General features: G+C 40.4%; 1 protein-coding gene across 4 annotated transcripts in view; it reads right to left on the bottom strand.

Moving 5' to 3' along the window:
* Positions 1-19,715, bottom strand: part of ACOT12 (acyl-CoA thioesterase 12) — a 28,570-nt gene extending 8,855 nt beyond the window's left edge. For 2 of the 4 annotated variants that reach the window (XM_065745216.1, XM_065745213.1), the window contains exons 1-10: positions 19,572-19,715; positions 17,326-17,395; positions 12,871-12,931; positions 11,795-11,896; positions 9,897-10,041; positions 7,626-7,776; positions 4,142-4,261; positions 2,563-2,713; positions 961-1,016; positions 487-547 (exon numbers count right to left, since the gene is read on the bottom strand). In XM_065745216.1, coding sequence (XP_065601288.1) covers positions 487-547; positions 961-1,016; positions 2,563-2,713; positions 4,142-4,261; positions 7,626-7,776; positions 9,897-10,041; positions 11,795-11,896; positions 12,871-12,931; positions 17,326-17,395; positions 19,572-19,704 — 1,050 coding nt within the window. In that variant the 5' untranslated portion in view covers positions 19,705-19,715. The remainder of the gene's footprint in view (positions 1-486; positions 548-960; positions 1,017-2,562; positions 2,714-4,141; positions 4,262-7,625; positions 7,777-9,896; positions 10,042-11,794; positions 11,897-12,870; positions 12,932-17,325; positions 17,396-19,571) is intronic. The other 2 variants (XM_065745214.1, XM_065745215.1) reach the window with 2 other exon arrangements.
* Between the last annotated feature and the right edge of the window lie 1,086 nt (positions 19,716-20,801).

Here is a 20,801-nt window from a genome sequence, read left to right as displayed (position 1 = left end):
TCAGGCAGTGCATCTAGGAATGAACACATTTTCACCTTTATTTCCTACAGAAGCAAAGTTTACCTTATTTCAGTGTTCATCTCTCTGCTGGCATTGCCAAGACTTTCCCCCAGCTCACTAGGTATAGTAAAACCCCACAGGTTCTGAGAACTTCTTAAAAGGTAGACAGAATGGGACACAAATCTTCAGAAGACATGTCGTCATTACAGCTCTGCTGCTTAAGGGACAATGTGGCAAAAGACTGGATCTTATTTTATGACATATTTTATGTTCTGTACAAAACTTACTCCTAAATGACTAGGTAAGAATCTTTTAAGAATAAAACAATGCTCATTTTATCACACGTGTATCCATTCTTCCACACTTAGAACACTTAGGTACAGTAGGAACAGTGTAGAGACTGACAGGGTCTGTACAACTTTTACACACTCAAAAAGCATACACCATTGTATTCAGGTAGAGGGTAGGACACTGCCTAAAGATCACCTGGTTGCTTTTCTCCCACAGATCATAAGATTTGTCTTCTTTAGCAGTCAGCATGCATTTTCTAAAACAAAGTTAAAAAGAAAAAAAAGCAGAATGAAAACAGTTTTTAAACTTTTTTTCTATATGTACCAAAATCAACCAGTTCTATACACTTCAGTATCTTCCAAATGCTTTACAAATATTTTAAAAATTCCTCCTAGCAAGATAGGCTTGCAGTAACTCCATTTTATTTTATGTTGTTTTATTTTATTTTTCCCAAAGAACACGGGGGAGACAAAAATAACCTCAAGAACAAAACACTTTTGGAATGAGTAGCCCCTAATAATTTGATGCAACTAAGGCATAACATTCTGGATAGTTAAGGAATATAACAGCCACGTTTGAGCAGACTTCACGAATTATCTCATTTTAGTGGACATACATACTAAAAATACTGACTTCTCAAAATCAAGTTTTCCTTGCTGTTGAGTGTACCTGGCTAGTCGAATTCTCTTTCGGGCAACAGCTCCATGGTATCGTCTCACACCATCCTTCACAAAAAGTCAACCAGACAATGACACATCTGATTATGCACACAAGACAAATAAACAAGCAGACTAACTAAAAAAGCTAACAGACAAAGGTCAGGAATGAATTATATATAGAACTGTACTCCCTGTGTTGGACTTTCCCCACATTAATCTGATTCAGTGGTTTACTTCTACTTGGTAATATTCCCTTAAGTTACAAAATCAAACCAATAAAAAAGGATTGTATCTCAGCAGCACTTTCCTAGCACTTTGGTCCTGGTGCAAGGGTAGCGAAGCAGTGTACTGCAATACATTCTACTCCTTGAATGCGTCACCTAATGAAATAAACTATCAATGCAACTCACCACCACCTAGTGTTCAAAGCATGCCAGACACATGGAACAATTCCTGTTCCAGAGCACACTGACCAAGGGCACAGAGCAAGCACAGCACTAACAGATGTGCCTTGCCTTTCAAGGCAGCAGGTCTTTCCCTTTGTTTACTATTGCTCTGTCAGGGTGTATTTTTTTCTGAAGTGATGCAAAAGCACAACTTGAATCAAACTGTACCAAAAGACAACATGACTCAATACTCTGAAGGATATGACACTCTGGAAAGAGCTTTTTGTTTCATTTAAGGAGCTGACACACAGCTTTTCCTGGAATAAGCAGAATCTCCAGATTAGTGCATCTCACCCTTTCTTATACCACAGACAATTTCAACTGCCACGTTCAGTCTAGTAATCACTGAAAATTTAAACAACTTTTGAGTGTATTCTCAATTTTTCCTAGACTAGCTTGCTTGACTGTGTGGGAAAGGGTACAGATCTTCTTATCTTGACATTCAATTTGTGAATGTCCCTCTAAGTCAGGTATTTTAGGGAACCACTGTTCTGGCACAAGTTAAGAAGCTGTGGGTTTTTTTCCCCTATTTTTTTAAAAGAGTAGGAGTCAGTCTTTCCTCTGGAAACAGTCCAAGAGTGAAGCATGATTTCACCTAATACACAGTATACCTTGATGTTAAAGAATAATTTCATTTTTTCTTATGCTGGCTTCTAAAAATCTCATTAATTGGAGCATTTAATTAATGACAGGTGATAACACAACACATAATTCAACAACAGTGTTTACACTGCCCTGTCTAGTGAACTTCTTTCAGAAAAACTCATGCTTCTTTTTCAATGCCAGAAGAACTGGAAAGCCTACCCATGTCATGAAATTTGATTCCCAAAGACTTCATACTAATTCTATTTCTCATCTTCCTTAAGGGTTTCTAAAAATAACTATTCATTTAACATTTCTAAGTTTTGCCAGTTTCTTGCTGACTGGGCACCTTCTACAGTTACTGGAGACTAAACAAGAAAAATGGAAAACACGCATAGCAGATTCTTCTTCTCTCTCCATTCACTAACTACATTAATTCTAATAATTACTTTCAGTGGATAGCCTTGTTTAGTCCCTGCTTTCCCAGCAGGACTACAGGGACCACTTGTTTGACATGTAGTGTGCTAGGTGGGACCACGTCATTCCACTTACACATTCATCTTAGTATAAGGGTAACAGCTGACCTTAGTAGTAGGTTTGACTTTGGGGAAAGTGAGCAGCTCGCCTTTGTCATTCACAGAGTTAAAAATGAGAAATGCACTGTTAATATGTCGTGCTTGGTTCTTGATCCACTCTTCACAGTTATAAGCCTCGACGCGGACACCAACCTCCACACTGAAATAAGAGTTTAAATTAGTCACTGAACTAATTCTGCAACAAGTGATGCAGAAGTAGCCCCAAGACATACTAAGAAGGATTGCTGAACACTTTCCTGTGTTCAGGAAGCTCAAATATTTCCTGCAGCAAACAAAGTAAATTATCAGCCTGGACAGATGATTTTCAGAAAAAAGGGAAAGAAAAGGAAAGGGAAAGGGAAAGGGAAAAGGAAAGGACAAAGGGAAAGGAAAGGACAAAGGGAAAGGAAAGAAGGAAAGGAAAGGAAAGGAAAAGGAAAAGGAAAAGGAAAGGAAAGAGGAAAGGAAAGAGGAAAGAGGAAAGGAAAGAGGAAAGAGGAAAGGGGAAAGGAAAGAGGAAAGGGGAAAGGAAAAGGAAAGGGGAAAGGAAAGGAAAGGGGCAAGGGGCAAGCAAGGGGCGGAAAGGAAAGGAAAGGAAAGGAAAGGAAAGGAAAGGAAAGGAAAGGAAAGGAAAGGAAAGGAAAGGAAAGGAAAGGAAAGGAAAGGAAAGGAAAGGAAAGGAAAGGAAAGGAAAGGAAAGGAAAGGAAAGGAAAGGAAAGGAAAGGAAAGGAAAGGAAAGGAAAGGAAAGGAAAGGAAAGGAAAGGAAAGGAAAGGAAAGGAAAGGAAAAGGAAAGGAAAGGAAAGGAAAGGAAAGGAAAGGAAAGGAAAGGAAAGGAAAGGAAAGGAAAGGAAAGGAAGGAGGGAAAGAGGGGAAAGGGGAAAGGGGAAAGGGGAAAGGGAAAGGGGAAAGGGGAAAGGGGCAAGGGCAAGGGGGAAAGGGGAAGGAAGGGGAAAGGGGAAAGGGGAAAGGGGAAAGGGGGAAAGGGGAAAGGGGAAAGGGGGAAAGGGGAAAGGGGAAAGGGGAAAGGGGAAAAAGGGGAAAAGGGGAGGAAGGGGAAAAGGGGAAAAAGGGGAAAAAGGGGGAAAAAGGGGAAAGGGAAAGGGAAAAAAGGGAAAAAGGGGAAAGGGGAAAAAGGGGAAAGGGGAAAGGGGAAAGGGGAAAGGGGGTCAAGGTGGTAGGGGAAAGGGGAAAGGGGAAAGGGGAAAGGGAAAAAGAGAAAAGAAGATAAAATGTGACACTAGACCAAATAGCAAGACACATTGTGAAATATAAACACCAGGGAGAAAAGCTGTGAGATTGCAAAGGAAAACTGAGCAGGACATCACTTATTTTACATTCAGCAGAAGAATAGCATGAAGAGGCTACCTTCATGCATGTACAGACTAGAGCATGAGAGTAGCCCTTAAGAAAGGAATCTGGGTGCTCTGGTGACAGCAAAGTGAATGTGAGTCAACTGTGTCATAGCAGCTGAAAGCACAACTGTTATGCTGGGGTGGATTAGGCACATACATAAGCACATATATAGAAAAACAGCCTTCAAAGTCACATTAAAAAAAAAAAGGAATAAATATATAAAAAGCTTTACTTATTCTGAAATGTATTGTTCACAATTGCATTGAAGACAAGGCGGTCACCCACAAGAGATGGTCCCCAGAACTTAAACATATCAACGGATTTCAAGATGGGATATGAACGACAAAGGCGGCTGAAAAAGAGACGAAAAAAGCAGAGCAAATCATCCGTCATATTAAAGAACCTCCTTTGTAAGTTCTCAAGTGATTAGAGCACACTGTAACTCACCAAAATACAGTTAAAGTGTTCAGTTCCAACAGCATTTAGTTCAAGCTTTGAACATAATACTACTACTTACAATATGCTGCTTCATCACACTTCACAAACACTGACTAATTAATTCTCACTGTTTGTTATTACCTTCTTTTGGTGCCAGACCATGAATATCTTACCCTCAGTAACCACCTACTTCACAGTTTCATTAACTTCTGCTTTACTGCATGGGGAGTAGGATGATGCTCAACATGTAAAAAAGCTAGATCATAAAGCCTTTAAGCAATTAAAGAAACCTGAACAGAATGGTTCAGCACCATAAAAAATGTTCAAAAAAGCCTAAATATGATTCTTACAGTTCAGCTACCAGGGTGACAGAGGTCCTCTCTTCACAAGGAGCCATGCTGATAAGACAAGGGGCAAGAGGTGTGAGTTGTGGGGGAGTTTTTATCTTGATAAAAAATCAATTATTTCTTTTTTGCAGTGAGAATAATCAGTCACTGGAACAACATCCTCAGGGACATGGTGACCACCAGCACCAGGGGCTTTCAGGATGTGGTTTGAAGAAGGCACTAAACAACCTCATTTAAGCTGCCCTTTCCCACAGCATCTATGATCTGATGATCTTTTGAGGACCCTTCCAACCCAGAATGCCCTGTGATTCTGTTGAGCTTAAGAGTTTGGAATTTCAAGGCAAGGGGTGTCTAGTTTGCAAGTGCTCTAGAGTGGGCGAAGTCTTGGTTTTTTCAGCAGTTCTAAAGTGTAGGAAAGATCCCACTCTAGGCAGACATTGTTTTGTACCACACATAAGAATGCAATTCATTTTCATACAGAGAAAATAGGCTCAGTTCTCATGTATGTGTGCAAAACTCCTAAATTAAGAACTGCATATGTATCTTGAGAGTAGATTTTCACTGTGCAGTGAAAATACAGTTTTGCAGCATTCTTAGCTTTTAAGTCAATTCCATTCTGGAAGCTAATGTTCCAGTACTGTTAATGCACACAATTATCTGTTGCTAATTAATTGACTGGTACATCTTTTTAATAGACTAAGACATTCAAATGACTTTGTAATTTCATTACGAATAACTTGCTCTTCTGATTTAAAACACTCAATGGTTCTTACTCAGAAAGTTCACAATAAAGCTGCAAATACAGTATTACTGAAAATAAAAAGAGTAATAAAACAGAAATTTGGCCTAAATATTCTGTTTTTCCTGGAAAGCTGTGGCCTGAATGCTTCTGGCAGTTTAAGATATAAGAAGTGACTAATATTGTTTAAACTAATATTCAGATGGCTTTACTACCATCTGTAAGATTTTCATCTACCATCCAGGCAAAAAAGAGGGAGGAGAAGGTGAATAACCTTTAAAATGTCCCTACAAATTTACTTTTTCAAGGGTTAGCTCTCCTGCTCCACTTCTCTGTCAAAATCTGTGGCCACAGCAACCCCTAACTGGCATCTTCAAAGGTCACATCTAATTACAAGTGGCCCCTCAAAAGGTTTCTAGGAAAACTAGCTGCTTCTCAAACAGAAATTACAGCATCATTGTTTTCAACCATCCTTTGTCATCATTTATTAACCTTGAAATTTTCAACATGACAAAGCATGTTTGACATTCATTATTCCAGTGAAAATGTTTTCAGTACTTGCTTTGCTGATGGTTCCCTTCATTTTGTTAAACATGAAGGTGATTCTTGGTAGGCCAAACTTAGCAAATGAAAAGAAACAATTGGGGTCAAATTATGGCACAAATATGAAGCCTTTGAAACCAGTGAAATTACACTGCAGTAAGCACAGTGCGTTCTCATGTTAATAAAACAATCTGTTCTATCTATGGAAAGTATGTATGTTGCTCCGAAGGTAATGCCTCCTATTTATTTCGATGGAAACTGTGAAAGATATAAACAGCATAACAACACTACTTGATAGAGCAAATTGTCAGCTACAAAACACTATTTTTTACCTTTCATTTTTTTCAAGAACCTGCAAGCAGCACTCATAACAATCTGCAAAGACATCTGGAACATGCTTGTACTTCTTGCTGCTGTCACTACTGCTGAAAGGCATCACCCGCCCCTCACTGTGCTCAACTCCACTGATTGGTTTCCATAAATGTTCAGCAAACGTCGATGAATGTCAGTGGGTACCATTTTTGTCCACTCAGTTACACATTTTTGCTTCATATGCACTTTCATGTCAGGTGCTCCACTGCTGACATCTATGTGCAGCAACAAAATGTAACACAATTGTTGGGAAGGTTCTGCCTCTACTACCATACTACCAATATCTGCCTCTGGTGACACAGGACACATAATAAAATATGAGGCATTACTTTCAGAGCATCCTTCATATGTTCCTATCGGTACAACTGCTCTCCCCAAGTCAGAAATACATGAATAATGAATGGGAAAGTAATTTAATTATTAAAGTTAAAAAATGAAAAGAAATCTAACATTCCTACAGTGAAATAGGTCACTTGGTATGCAAGAAGAATTCAAACTGAAATTCAAGCATTGCTTACAAAGAAGCTTTTGTATACCGTCCAAGTACAAGGAGGAAGAAAAAAAAAACAGTTCAAATTCAGAAGAATTTTATGACAATATGCCCAGGCTATAATGGCAAGCAATGCTAAACAGTCTCACTAAAAATATTTTGTATTTATTACCTCAACAAGGCAAATCACACTATTAAAAATATTGGAACCCTCAGGATGTGGGACTTGGAGGGGCTGAAAGGACAGCCAACTCGTGAAGGTTAAGCATCCATTCAGTGTGTGCATAAATAAAAAATAACCCAGTTCTTCTGATTCTTCTTCCCTTGCTTACCCTTTCCTCTGGTATAAGGATTTGTAGACCACCATTTAGAATTCTCTCTTTTTTTGGTTTTCAATTGATGTATGACCAGTATGAGTTTTATTCCGACTTAACAACTTCCTCTGCTGTTAGAACACTGTGCCAGCTAGAAAAAGGCTGGGTTTCTATTCCTATTTCTAACACTGACTTTCTGCAAAGAGTTTCAGGCAAATAATACAGCCTCTTTTGCCTTAGGGCCTGCATGTGTAACAGAGTGAACAAAACATGACTCCCACAGTGGTGTGGCATGCTGTGGTAAATGTACCACATAAACTGCTTAAAGACCTCCTGCAATCTTAAGAAGAAACGGCAAGAAGATTTGAATCTGCTTTTTTTCACATAATAAATCCCACTGAAACCCTAAATATTAAATTGGAGGAACACATCCATTTAGAAACATATACAAAGACTATGACAAAGAAAAGTACCTTGCTGAAATACTTGCCACCGTCTCCATCCAAGCCATGATCTGACCACCAAAAGTGTTTCCATGATGGTTAGCATGAGGAGGTTGGACAAGCTCAATAGTCTGTACATGAGTAAGGTCAGTTGAAACCGCACCTTCCTCTTCAAAAACATCTGAAATACAGCAGCAATGTATAATGAATTACTTCAGCTGTGAACTCTGATAAACAAAAGGAAAATACAGTTACTGAAGTATGCCATTTGCCTCAGATACACAGAAGAGGAAAAATGAAATTGAAAATGGGGAAGACCTTTGTTCTTTCTAAGGGCAGAAAGACAGTGATGATTTGTTCTGCTCTACCATGCTAGCTAGAGGTGGTAGACAGTGCACCCCTAGCTCTATGACTACAGCATCAGAGTGACCCTTCCTTCATAGGCTATTTTCTCTGAAGATGCTTCATCAGAAGGAACAACTGTGAAGCTTGGTTAGCTGAGAACACATACAGCCAACATTCAGAGCTTGTGCTTGTGTTATTCATGGCTGCTATGCATGACCTCTAATGGATATTGTTAAAACTGTTCATCACTTATTCACATGCCTTTCACAGACTTTGACCATTTTGTATGACAGGTATCAGTGCAAACATGTCTAATTAAGGTTGGAGTATGGCATGATAATTTCATAACCTTCTACTTAAGAAATTTTTCATTATTAGAAACACTGTAGAAGGCATAAAATAAGGAAAGGTGCCCAGGTGGCCAAGAAGGCCAACAGCATCCTGGCCTGTATTAGAAATAGTGTAGCCAGCAGGAGCAGGGAGGTGATCATCCCCCTGTACTCAGCTCTGGTGCGGCCGCACCTCGAGTACTGTGTTCAGTTTTGGGCCCCTCACTACAAGAAGGACATTGAGGCCCTGGAGCGTGTTCAGAGAAGGGCAACAAAACTGGTGAGGGGTCTGGAGCACAAGTCTTATGAGGAGTGGCTGAGGGAGCTGGGATTGTTTAGTCTGGAGAAGAGGAGGCTCAGAGGAGACCTTATTGCACTCTACCACTTCCTGAAGGGGGGTTGTGGTGAGGAGGGGGTGGGCCTCTTCTCCCTGATAAATAACGACAGGACGAGAGGGAATGGCCACAAGTTGCGCCGGGGAAGATTTAGATTAGACCTGAGGAAACATTTTTTCTCTGAAAGAGTGGTCAGGCACTGGAATGGCCTGCCTAGGGAGGTGGTTGAGGCACCATCCCTCGTGCTGTTCAAGAAGCATTTAGATGAGGTGCTAAGGGATTTGATTTAGTACTTTAGTAATTTAGTGCTTAGCCACTTTGCTTTTGCAGTTACACATTTAAAGAATGCTTTTAGGCATGAGATGATGTCAGTAATTTACAAAGTGCACATCTGTAATACGTGCTACTTGACCTGAACTGTACTTTTGAATTTTACCCTAATTCACTAGCTTTATGATTATATAATTCTGTGGACACATCTGACTAACTCGAACTTTGGAACTACTTAAATTGTTGCATAACATCTATTCAGAAGACAAACTTCACTTTCAGAATATGCTACCTGGAAGCCTCTAGTGCAGTATTTTGTCCTCTCTTTCTCCTATTTCGCTCATTCTGTCTCCTGAAGTAGGTGAATTTGTACTCACCATGGTAAGGTCCTTCCAGGAAATTTCTAGGCAAGCAGTGAAATTAAAAACAGCATCCTCTGATCTGTCTTTCATGGGAATGAGCCACTTTCTATGAGGCAATTACCATGAGACCAAATACTTTTTCTTCCTGTAGTAGTCTCTACACAATCTTATTAAATTAAGACTACAATTTCTATTGTTTAAGATGTTTCATCTATCCTTAATAAAGACCCATGCTGACCATTGCTTTTAGGCAGTTACAGCTCAGAATCTCAAAATGACAGCATATTTCTTAAAAATTTGTTAGTAATTTCCTTTATGTCCTTTTATACAGCAACTTCAGAGTGCAATTGCCTTTAACAAAAGATATTTCTATAAGACATAAAGATTAACTTGGTTCTTGACTGCATTTTTCTAACTTAGTCCTGAGGAGTTTCGATTTTTTTAACCTGTTTTAAACATCACATAATGAAGAATTCTCTGCATGTTGGAAATATCTCACAGCAGGAGCACAGTTCTCAGTGTTCAGTGCTTTGCAAGAAAGTCATACTCATGAGTAGGTTCTATCCTTCCTTCTACCTTACGACTAATGCTATTGCACTTTATTACTGTATTGCTGTTTGAACTGCTCCATAAGTTATTTATTCCATCTTCTATACTGACCACAGTGGTCACCTTCTTTATTACTCTCCTGCATTAGGTTCTGAAAGATCTCTTGATAGCCCAGTCGAATTCTTTTCCTTTCTGTAGCCAGAGCATGCTCCAGATGGTCTTCTGCAGATAGAAGCTTTACAGGTTCTAACTCAATCTATAAGAATGAAAGAAAAGAAGGCTCTTAATTCCAGAATCATACTGTGCACTCTGAATTCAAAACAGCATCACCATTTTCTATAATCTTCTATTATCAACTGTCCAAGATGACAAGTCTGATTTACACAAACATGCGCAGAGCTCATGTTCAAGATATTCTGCATCTTTTCAGTCATTTGTTAAAACTCAGTGACAACATTCTTTTAGCTTTTATATATAATTATCCATGATAACGTGCAGTTTAAATTCACAAACATACAAACAAATAAATAAGAAAAAAAAACCTTAATGTGTGATTTATTTACAAGATCTAGCTCCAGAAACCCTAAAATAATGCACAGGCTCTGTAACATCATGTGGCAGTGCTGCTATTATTTCTCTTTGAGTCTTTGAGTCTTTGCTTAAAATGCTTTTTTCAGTTTCCTTGTCCCATCTTCCTAGCCTTTTCCAAATGTCTCAGCTGAAAGATTAAGATCGTGAATGCATGCTGTTGCTCTCTGCAAAGCTTTAGCAACCATTGCTCAAAAAAAAGGGCTTGAAAAATTTTTCTTTAATTTCCCCAAGACCTTAATTTCCAGTGGAATTAGAATTGAAGTCTTAAACTCTCTCTGGGCAGTCCTGTCTTAAACCTAATAGTAGTTAATCATCACCAATTTAATCCTGAAGTAACCTCCCTGGAAATTAGGGCAAAAGCTAAATGGGTTAATGCCATGGCTATGATATCAAATGTTTAATAAACAATCCTTACTTTATAACATTTTAGTGCTCTCAGATTAACCAATTTAGCCATTAACCTTTCAGAGATAAAGTGAGCTTTATTTTTGGTAAAAGTCTTCTGAACTGTTTCTTCAGCAAGTTGTGATGTATTGTTGCAGAAAAGAAAGGAAATAGCTGGAGTCCTGGGCCACCAGGTGGGTGGCAAACACGCCCACAGCAAGGTGCTCTAACTGGGTGGGCTTTAAGGTCCCTTCCAACCTAAGCTATTCTGTGATTCTTTGATTCTGTGATTACTCTATGTCAATCTCCAGTGGATATTTTATAAGGCAGATGCATTAAAAGAGTTGAGAAAGTCAGATAGGAAATATTCTAGCAACTTGTGTTAGGAAGCAGACTACATACAGAAGGAGTTTATTAAGAAGAGCTGAAGAATATACAGCCTCTCTCACAGGAAAGTATTACAAGAACAGAGCCTGCTGAGCACAGCAATGGGAAGGCCAAACAGTACCACGACTGATTGCTGAACACCTACAGGGGGCCAGACACTGAGGAGAATAAACAACAGTGGCATGAAAGCTATTTAATATGAACGCTTAAGAATTAATTTACAGTGGAATAGTGGTCACTTTGAACAATCTCTTCAAAAGAGATAAAGAATGAAAAAGAAAAAAAATATATGAACTCCCCAAACCCTTGCATGTATGTAAATAAATTTCTGAAATGGAGAGAGGTGGTGCAGACTCACATGAATATCTCTTCCAGCACATACCTCTGTAAATATTGAGCCCCTATAATGGCACCAGCTCTACTACTAGTAAACATGCAACATGGAAAAAATTGTAAAAAAAGTCTAAGAATTTCAGAGTACCTGTGGAAAAAGCCACTTTCCTTACAGTCATGACTTTATGCTGCTTTTCTACTATTGGAGAAAATAAACACTTATCTGTGTTTTCCTATGTTCACAGTATAAAATCTGGGCTATTTCAAAGAAACACGGTCCCAACTTCAACCACAGAACAAAACAGAGGGAATACCTTTTTAGCTCCGACTGGCTTGACTACGTATGTTGCATATGCCACACTCACAATTTTTTCAACATTAGTCAAAACATCCTGCACTGTAACCTTGATGCCAACCTACAAGGAAGGAGGTAGTGCGACAAAGGGATAAAAAAAAGTAATTACACAATTGTCAGCTGAAATGAGATAAAGCAGCGCACTGTGTATCAAATTAATCACATCCCATCTCTTAAACCTAAAAGAACAGAAGTAAAAAGACTGATCTGCTATCACTGGTAGAGCTCTGAACATTTAGGAATATCAATATTCTCTGTCCTCTAAAATGTTTTTTAGTGTAGATATATATGGGTAAAATAAAAGGTAGGAAAGACACTTAGTTTTATGGATATCTAATTATTTGTGTACCAATTGGAGTTCTCATCCAAATCTGCTATCTGCATGAACAATTAAGTCTTTATAAACATGTAGAATACTTGAAGAAATTTATGCGAACCTCTGAAAAAGGTCTAGGGTACATCAAACCTTCTGGTGCTTTATTTTTAAATTTTGGAATACATCTAGAATATCCATATTTCCCATTCATATTAAAAAAAAAAGAAAAAGAAAGACTTGTACAGAAGTCAGAAAAAATATCCTTAAGGCTTAATTCTCATTTCAAGTGATTGGGCAATGCATTGTTACAATATGAATATTAAGAACACACACTCCACTGACAAAAATATTCCCATATCAGAAGTTTCAAAAATACTTAGAACTCCACATATTCAGCAGACCCTGGCTTTGATCAAAAGACTCCTTAGAGGTTAATAGCTATGTACTGGACTAATACTATCTATCCTATCCTGTCCATATTATCTGCCAAATATTCTAAGTTTTCAGGGCCTAATTTCTACTTTGACATAGAAATTTTAAGAGGCAATATGTAATTATAATAGTCACTTTGAAACCAGAGTTTAATTAGGCAGTGTTGTTGTTTATACGTGTGCAGAAAGCTCCTTCTGAAACTAGTAGGCCTGAGCCCTTGTTGCATTACTCCACCCAACTCTCTTCTCTGTACTTCAAGCGTCATTATAAATGTGATAATCTCTTACCTCCATGCTGGTTTTGAATGCTCTGTTCACCTTTGCTTTGATGGTAATAACTTGTCCAACCCTGTTAAGGAGAGTAAAATCTTCATACGATGTGTAATCATGCAGCTTAATAATGGTTTGCATGTCCTTCCCTCTCTAGGTATCCATTAAAGTAGAGAAGAAAATCTCTGGAACAAACTGTCACTATCTGTGATCAGTTTGTAACTTCTATTGTGCACTGCAAAAGCAGTGAAAAAGGTTAAATACAATTACTTGTAAATCAGGCGTCAATCGTACTCAATATCATTCTCCATAATGATTTCAGACACTCAGAAAGCAGTGTAAGATTATCATTCCGCATCCTTGGTACCTGTACGGCATTGGGTAAGCTGAACACCCAAGTCCTCAAGAAATGTTGGCCTAGATTCTGCTTTTGCTCAAAGGCATATCTTGCCACAAGTTGCACCAAACTACTGAATATATCCTGCTACAAAGCTGTATGAGATATGCTCTATATACATTCCCTATCTCATCCCATATATAAACACAAGGAAACACTTCCAGTCTGTCCTCTATTCCCAAATGCTCTTTTAAGTTTTTGAAGGACATGGAAGGAATTCACTTTCGTGTTTTGGACAAGCGGAGCAGGAGCATGCCCCTTCTGTCCAAGCAGCATTCTTCTAAACAACAACTACCCTTTTCCATTTGTCTACATACAGTATCTAAACAGAATTATATATTTTCATGCACATAAAATCAAATGGCTGTAAAATATATTCTTCCCTTACATAATTTCTAAAATGCTTTTTATTTACTTATAGCAAGACTAACTGTTATTTCTAAAATCCTGTTACTATGCAAAGTTGAAAGAAGCCAGTCTTTCCAGAGCTGTCTTATTGAGCATCTTATTGATATGCATGATGAGAAACACAGCTAAAATAACAGGCCCCTGACTTCATGGAAATCAGACTGACCTAAAGCTGCTAAGACCCAGAGCACACTGCAGCAAGCTACATCCATGACTGCCAGATGTAACTTCACTACAAACAAAATGAAAGTTTACAACTAAGAATTTGGCACAGCATGATCCCAGTTTATTTAATATATATGTAGTTTCTTCCTAATTAATGAATAGAGTTTTGATGTGTAAAGGTAAGGCTTTTCTTAAACTGCTTCTCTTACTGTCAGAATTTCAAGTGAGTTGCTCTCAAACACTAAAATGCATAAGAAACCTGTTCCTTTATAGTATCAGACCAGAAGAACAAACTGCAAGTGGAAGCCGTTGCATAGACATGGAAAAATGGTTAAAGGTATGTTTTAGGACCTTTTGCTGAGACACAGCTTTTGAAGATATACAGGAGCTTTTCTAGTATTTATTGCAAAGAAAATACAGAAACATTAAAGTAATCCTGTGTCATCACCAATTGTAAGTTTAACAGAGAGGTGCCAAATTCTGCACCTGACACAGTGCGCATGCATAGACTCAGGGATGAGAGGCTGAGAGCAGCCCCGCAGAAAGGGATCCGGGGGTTGTGGCAGCTGCGAGGTGAACGCGAGCCAGCTGCGTGCCCTGGAGCACAAAGGGCAGCAGTGTCTGGGCGCGACGGCCCGGCGCTGCCATCGGGAGAGGGGAGGAGTTGTGCCGCCGTGCTCTGCGCGGTGCGGGCTGGCAGTGAGAGAAGGGACGCAGGGCTGTGTGACCAAAGGAGGGATGCAAACATGGACAAAGGTCTGCAGGGGAAAGTGTATGGCTGTCTCTTCCAACCTGGGGCTGCAATTCTTAGACTCTTAAACAGTTCTGAACTGCATCACAAAGGGAACCACCATGCTATTTACAAAAATGAAATGGTTTTCAGAACAGCAGCACAGTATCTACAGTCACGCTTGGAAAAGAATTAAAAATACAGCCTTGTAAAAAAAAATTGTAGAAAGCTTAAACTGTCACATTCCCTGAAATACCCCTGAAGACTCTGCATCAGCCACAAACTCCCAAGAGGATTACAGTAATACAGTAATAAAAGTAATGAGAAGCACAAGGTCAAAGAAGATAAACTCAGTAGGTAAACTCTACTACAGCACACGCTATTACTGAGTATGATGCTTTCCTCTAAAGAGAGTTCAGAGTGTTGTGGACAAAATCATGGTACCTGTGAAAACATCACATTGCCAGGTTGTCCCTGAGGTCCCCTGTCCAACAGGGACTGTGTGAGTCTACCCCAAAAGCAGTTTACTATTCTTCTCCACAAAAAGATTGTTTCAGACCTTTGCTAGTAGTACGTCCCTGGTGACTACTCTTCATCTTTTTGAGAAGACTGCATAACAGACACTGGAGAGGTAAGACTGGGTCTGCTGATGTGAGGGAACTGCAGAACTTGAGAGATGTATATAATAAAGCTGGATGTGATCTCACTCAACCTGAGGAGCTAGTCCTGCAACAAGACAGGTTTGGATTTCAGAGACATTAGACAGCCTGACTGACTTACATCTCCCCTGGTACTCCAGTCTATCTAGCTGAGCGCACATTTCATTGCAGAAGCATGTCCTCTGGGGTCCCTGGCCATATCAGAAAATAAAGATGTCAGAACCAAGACTGTAAGACAGTATGATCAAGAAATGCCTCTCTATGTACTTTCCAGAGCTGTTTCAAAATGATTTTTTTTGCAGTGCACCATGTATTCTGTCTTTGGATAAACCAATTTATCTAAGCCTAGACAGCTGATTAGCTTGGGCAGACGTCACAGAACATCACGTTTTCTCTTGTAACTGGCAGAAGGAGTCTGAAATCTACCAGAACGATTCACAGAGTATTAGCAAAAAGTGAAATGTCATTTAAAGTCAGATGTTCTTACTACCACTGAACTGCATTTTAAAGACAAGGAATAAGGATTTGTTATCGTGGAATAAAGCTGAGTTTTGCAACAGGTGAATGTATAATGAAAATTTGTGTTTCCATGCCAATTGACAATAAATAAGCACAGAAGAGTTAATCCCTTCATCTGATATTCTGAGTAAGGTAAACAAATCCTTACAGCAGGTAACTTTAAACTTAGAAAATAAAAGAGCTCTCTTACTCAAAATGTTTGTAAAATCTGGTGATGCTTTGGAAATGTTAGGGCTGACCTGAGGCTGAAGAATAATTACTGAAACAACTTCACAGTTACTAGGCTTGTGCATAAATTCTTGTTAATAATGAAAAACTAGCACTATAAATGGAAGTAGAACAAGAAAAATAGTCAGAAATGAATTGGGAAGGACAGTAGCTTCTTTAGAAGCTTGGGTCTGAAGCAACTGAAGTCTGAAATATTGTGGCAGAAACATTACGCTGACTTCATTTGTAGGACCCTGTCATGACAGGTTTTGCATACTGATTTTTTTCCTAAGGAAAAGTTTAAAACAATTACAATTAAGACAGACATTTTAAAGCTTCTTGTAGAACAGACCAGCAACACACTGTGACTTCAGCACAACCATATTAAGCCCAGTGTACTACTGCTTCAGGTTCTCATCTTTGAAGCCACTAGGCTAAAAATCTGTTGTTTGGCAGTATGAGTGGATGCTTATTTGACATTCATGTACTGTTTTCAGCTGACATCAGCTGTACATCTGACAGGCAGCACTACTTGGCTTACTATCATGATCACCCCTGCTTGTATGTAGGTACGTAAGCAGTTCTAGCCCACCTCTGCCATCACTTACGTACTCATTAATTTCTTGCTCATCAGGTGCAAATACACAAATGAGAAGTTCACAGGACATTTTTCTTTTGTTGCCACCGTAGTTCAGGTTCTGTAACATGGCAAACTTTCACACATAGTTTTACCAGTTTAGTTGTAAGTAAACCATGGTTATGTAAATGGTTTGTTACACCATTAACTAACTACAGGTAATAGCTCTAAGTAAATGGCAAGATATAGTTTAGAAAAAAATGTCTTATTTCCTCCTACAGTTTTATTCCTTGGAAAATTATGAAAAATGGTTAAAAGAAATCTGCTTGCCTTTTAAGCACCACATTGCTATGTAGACTTAGCAAATAATCACAAATGCAGAACACTCATTTTGTTAAAGGAAGATTTTTTAAGAAGAGTTGAAAGAAAGAGATGGTGAGAAAAAGCATATGTCACAGACATGACAGAAAAGAATCATACAGTGCGTACTTAACAGGTGCGCATTCCTTATTTAGCAAGATAAGTAACATTGTGCAGCATTCACATAAACTTTAGCCAAAGATCACTAGGCCACTGGTTTCTCACCTGGCACTAACGTTGCCAGGTCAAAGTAAGTACAGTTTATTTTGGACTTTTGAAATTGATCTGTTTCCAGTTGTGTCAGGCTATCACAGGCAGAAAAGAGCACTCTGGAGGCTGAAACCTGTCACTTTGGCCCATTTTACCACAATTTTACAATGCCTCAGTTTATCTCTGCCAAATAAGAAACTCTTAAGTGGAAATGTTTGATGATTCCTATCTGTTTTTGTACCTGGCAGCCTCTTCAAACTGTATGTCATCCATAGATGCTGTCACACAAGACACACCAGCATGTTTCTCAGCTTCAAAAGAGACACAGGACACAGAGTTACTACACTGCTCCAGCAGCAAGCCATTCACTTATACACTCATTTTTGTGCATGAGAGACAGAGATGAAACACAGCAGATCCCATTAATACTTACCATGAAATAAGGGTAGTATCAAGAGATGAGTTTGAATGATTACAGTGATTCTCCTGAAAGATCTATTTAAGGTCTTCTAGAAATGAACATCTTCTGATATGAGGGCTAACAAGCATGCTCCAGGACAAATAGTATTAGCAGATCTACAGCAATCCCAGATCACCTCAAAACCAGGCTGCTGTGAATGCTGGCTATGTTAAATCTGCACAGAAACTTCCAAGACAAAGGAAGAAGATTCATGCCTTGGTAGCGTGGTCACAGCAGTGGCAAGCAGGTAAGTGCATGCCCTCAGTGTTGCATTAAAACGCAGGAACTAAGTATTAAAAAAATACAATCAAGACTCAAACACTGAAGTAATCACTTTGTGTAACAAGTGCAGAATACTATCAGCAAAATCTGTACTGTGTTTTCCATCTTCCTAGGACTTCACTGCTTGTGAAAAATACAATCTATTTCTATTAATTAGGAAAGTTAACTTTAAAAAGGTAAACATCTACAGTGTTAATATTCAATAGATAACAGTTATAATAGCAAGTTACTGCAATTCACCATTTATTTGACAACACCTATGTCATGTTCATGTCACAGGCTCAACCTCCAGCACCCAAGGGATTGTGAAAGCAATAGGAACCCTGGCCCTCAAAATTTTCCAGGCTGACAATGGCTAAAAATAGAGGAGTACAAGGAAATGTGGATGGTAGTGCCCTGTGAGGCAGGCAGGGGCTCTCACTCGCAAGCAGCCCAAAAATATTTTTGGTGATTTGGGCAAGAATAAGCTCAGAGGGGTAAGGCAGAGGATGATGCATGAGTTACCCCAGGATCTGAGAAACTCCTTTTTAAAATATGATGGTGAAACACATGAAGGCACTCATGATGAACACGATAAACTGCTGAGTGGAGAGGACCCTTCCTACTATGAGACTGGAGTTGTAGTAGAAGATGATGAGTGTGACAGTAATAGCTCAACATCTCAGAAGTGGAGCAAGTAGCCAGTTGGGTCAAGCTTAAAGCAGCAGGACACAGAACACACGAAGCATGATGCAGGTACTGGCAACTGCAGCAGCTGGCACTAGCATTGCGAAAAGGTGTTAAAGCCAAAATATCCAGGTCTGGCAAGTTTAGTGTGCCGTGACACTGGACTCAAAAGTTAAAATCCCTCTGTGTACAACGGGATGAGTGGCTTAACTGCTGCTGTTGACTGACAAACCAAAGAAAAACAGTTAAGGTAGGTGAACTTAAAGCAAGCTCTGCAGTCAGTTTGCAGCTGGTGAAGTTCATCGATTCACTTGTAGCCCAGGGAGCAAGCATCAACCCTGCTGCAGAGCTGAGATTTGGTTAGGGGCTTTCTGAGGCAAGAAGCCTTTCAAAGGAGTGTTATTAAGAAATTGCCAAAAGGATGAAGACAAAGCAGTCCCCTCTTGCTGCATCACACCTCTTAGCAAACCTGCAGTGGCCCTGAGAAGCGTGCTGGCAGCTCCTCCTGCATCCCACTGCTTTCTCCGCGTGAAGAGTTATAGAATCACAGAATCGTGTGAGTGGGAAGGAACCTCTAAAGGTCACCTCTTCCAACTGCCTTGCAAGGCACAGGGATACCTAACAGCTACACCAGGTGCTCAGAGCTTGGTCCAGCCTGTACATAAGGGGTGCAAGCTGCCAGCACAGGACGCGCCCGCACAGCCACACACGCTCCCCACATCACACTGCTCTCTACGAGGCTTCGTGTGCACGATGCTACAAGCCTACCAGCGGATCACCATCTCGAGAAGCCATCAGAGAGATGTTCAAGGGCTAGGAAGCGGGTAGCTTTTTTCCCTCTTAAGTTAGGGGTTCTTTTTCCTAATCCTCTAATCCTCCTCACTGCTCCATCCCTGACTCCCCCCACTCCCCCACTGCTCTCTCTTTTCACTCTCCCCACTTTCGCAGCTCCCTGTTAGTCCCCGTGCCTCACACAGCCGCCACTTGCTGTGGGCGAGAGCCGTGTGAGGGGCTGCGGGCGGCAAATGGCGGCGGGGTGCCTCTCCCCTTCGCCCGGTCGCGCTGCCCGGGCTCTCTACCTGCCAGGCAGGCGGTTGCGTCCATCCACTTGAGGAGCTGCCCGGCGCTCAGCTCCCCGCGGTGGTTGGCATGGGCCGGCAGGACGCTGCGGCACATGGGCACCCATCCGCCCGCCGCCCCGCTCCGCTCCATGCCGTTGCTCGGAGCGGCGTCGGCCGGCTCCGGCCCGCAGCGGGATCCCCGCCGGGCTGGGCGGAGCCCGTCCCGCCCCAGCGCCCGTCGTCTGTGGGGGAATCGCCCTCTCCCGGCGGGGCGGGCATGGTGTGAGGTGAGGGATATATATATAGGGCTGGTAGTCTCCCAGGCAAGGAAAGGGGGAAACCTCAAAGCGGTAATCCTTTAGCTTCTTGCAGTCGTCAGTATTCTTGGCCTCAAAAAACACCTGGCAGGTCAGCGCTGTACTCCCTCACGGACGGAAGAATGCAGAAATGAAGTTACCAGCCCAAATTTACAGAGATCTGTGGCAGACATTCAGTTTCCCAGCAGAAAAGGTTGCATTTTGAGGCACAGCAAACATTACCTGCGCTGCTAGAAGAAGCTGGTGGGCCTGCCTACCAGGTGAAGGCAGCTGTAAACCAGCCCATTTCTCTTTCACAATGACACAGCTGCAGCATTTGGAAGGCACCTGTGGAGTCCAGACCTCTGCTAAAGCAGGTTCCCTACAGCAGGATGTGTCTTGACTATCTCCAGAGGAGACTCCACTACCTGTCTGGGCAGCTCTATCTGAGCAGAGCTCTCTCAACCCTAGTGAAGAAGTTCTTTATTGATGCCCTTTGTGGAGAAAGGAACGGCTGGATGGAAGACACCTTACATCCAAACCCATACATCCCTGAGCTGCAGTCTTTGGTGAAAGCATTCTTCTGAAATGAGAGCTGGTGGTGAACTAGAGTGAGCTCAACTTCAAAGGTTTGGTTAACCACCTAAGACATTGGCTTTCCTTCAGAGGTTATTTGCTAATGCAGTTTCAAACTTTTTTTCGAGAAATGATTCTTACTTATATGGCTTGAGGCCTGAACAGAAACAGTAAAAAACAACAAAAGAAACAGGTGCAATACTGTTTAAAATATTTTTTAAGTGCAATACTGTTTAAAATATTTTTTAAGGAAAAAAAGAACTAAACCAATGGATATTAGATTATTCCTTCCTAATAACGTATATTTGTAATTGAGGCAACACAATGTTAAAGGCTTCATGTGGCACAGCAGCACATCTCATGGGTCCTGTGGTGA

This window comes from Cyrtonyx montezumae, unplaced genomic scaffold, assembly GCF_038088225.1.
Source record: "Cyrtonyx montezumae isolate F1298 unplaced genomic scaffold, pur_monq_1.0 scaffold_34, whole genome shotgun sequence".
NCBI lineage: Eukaryota > Metazoa > Chordata > Aves > Galliformes > Odontophoridae > Cyrtonyx > Cyrtonyx montezumae.
The sequence above is the reverse complement of the archived record's forward strand: the minus strand, read 5'-3'. Positions and strand labels throughout refer to the sequence as shown.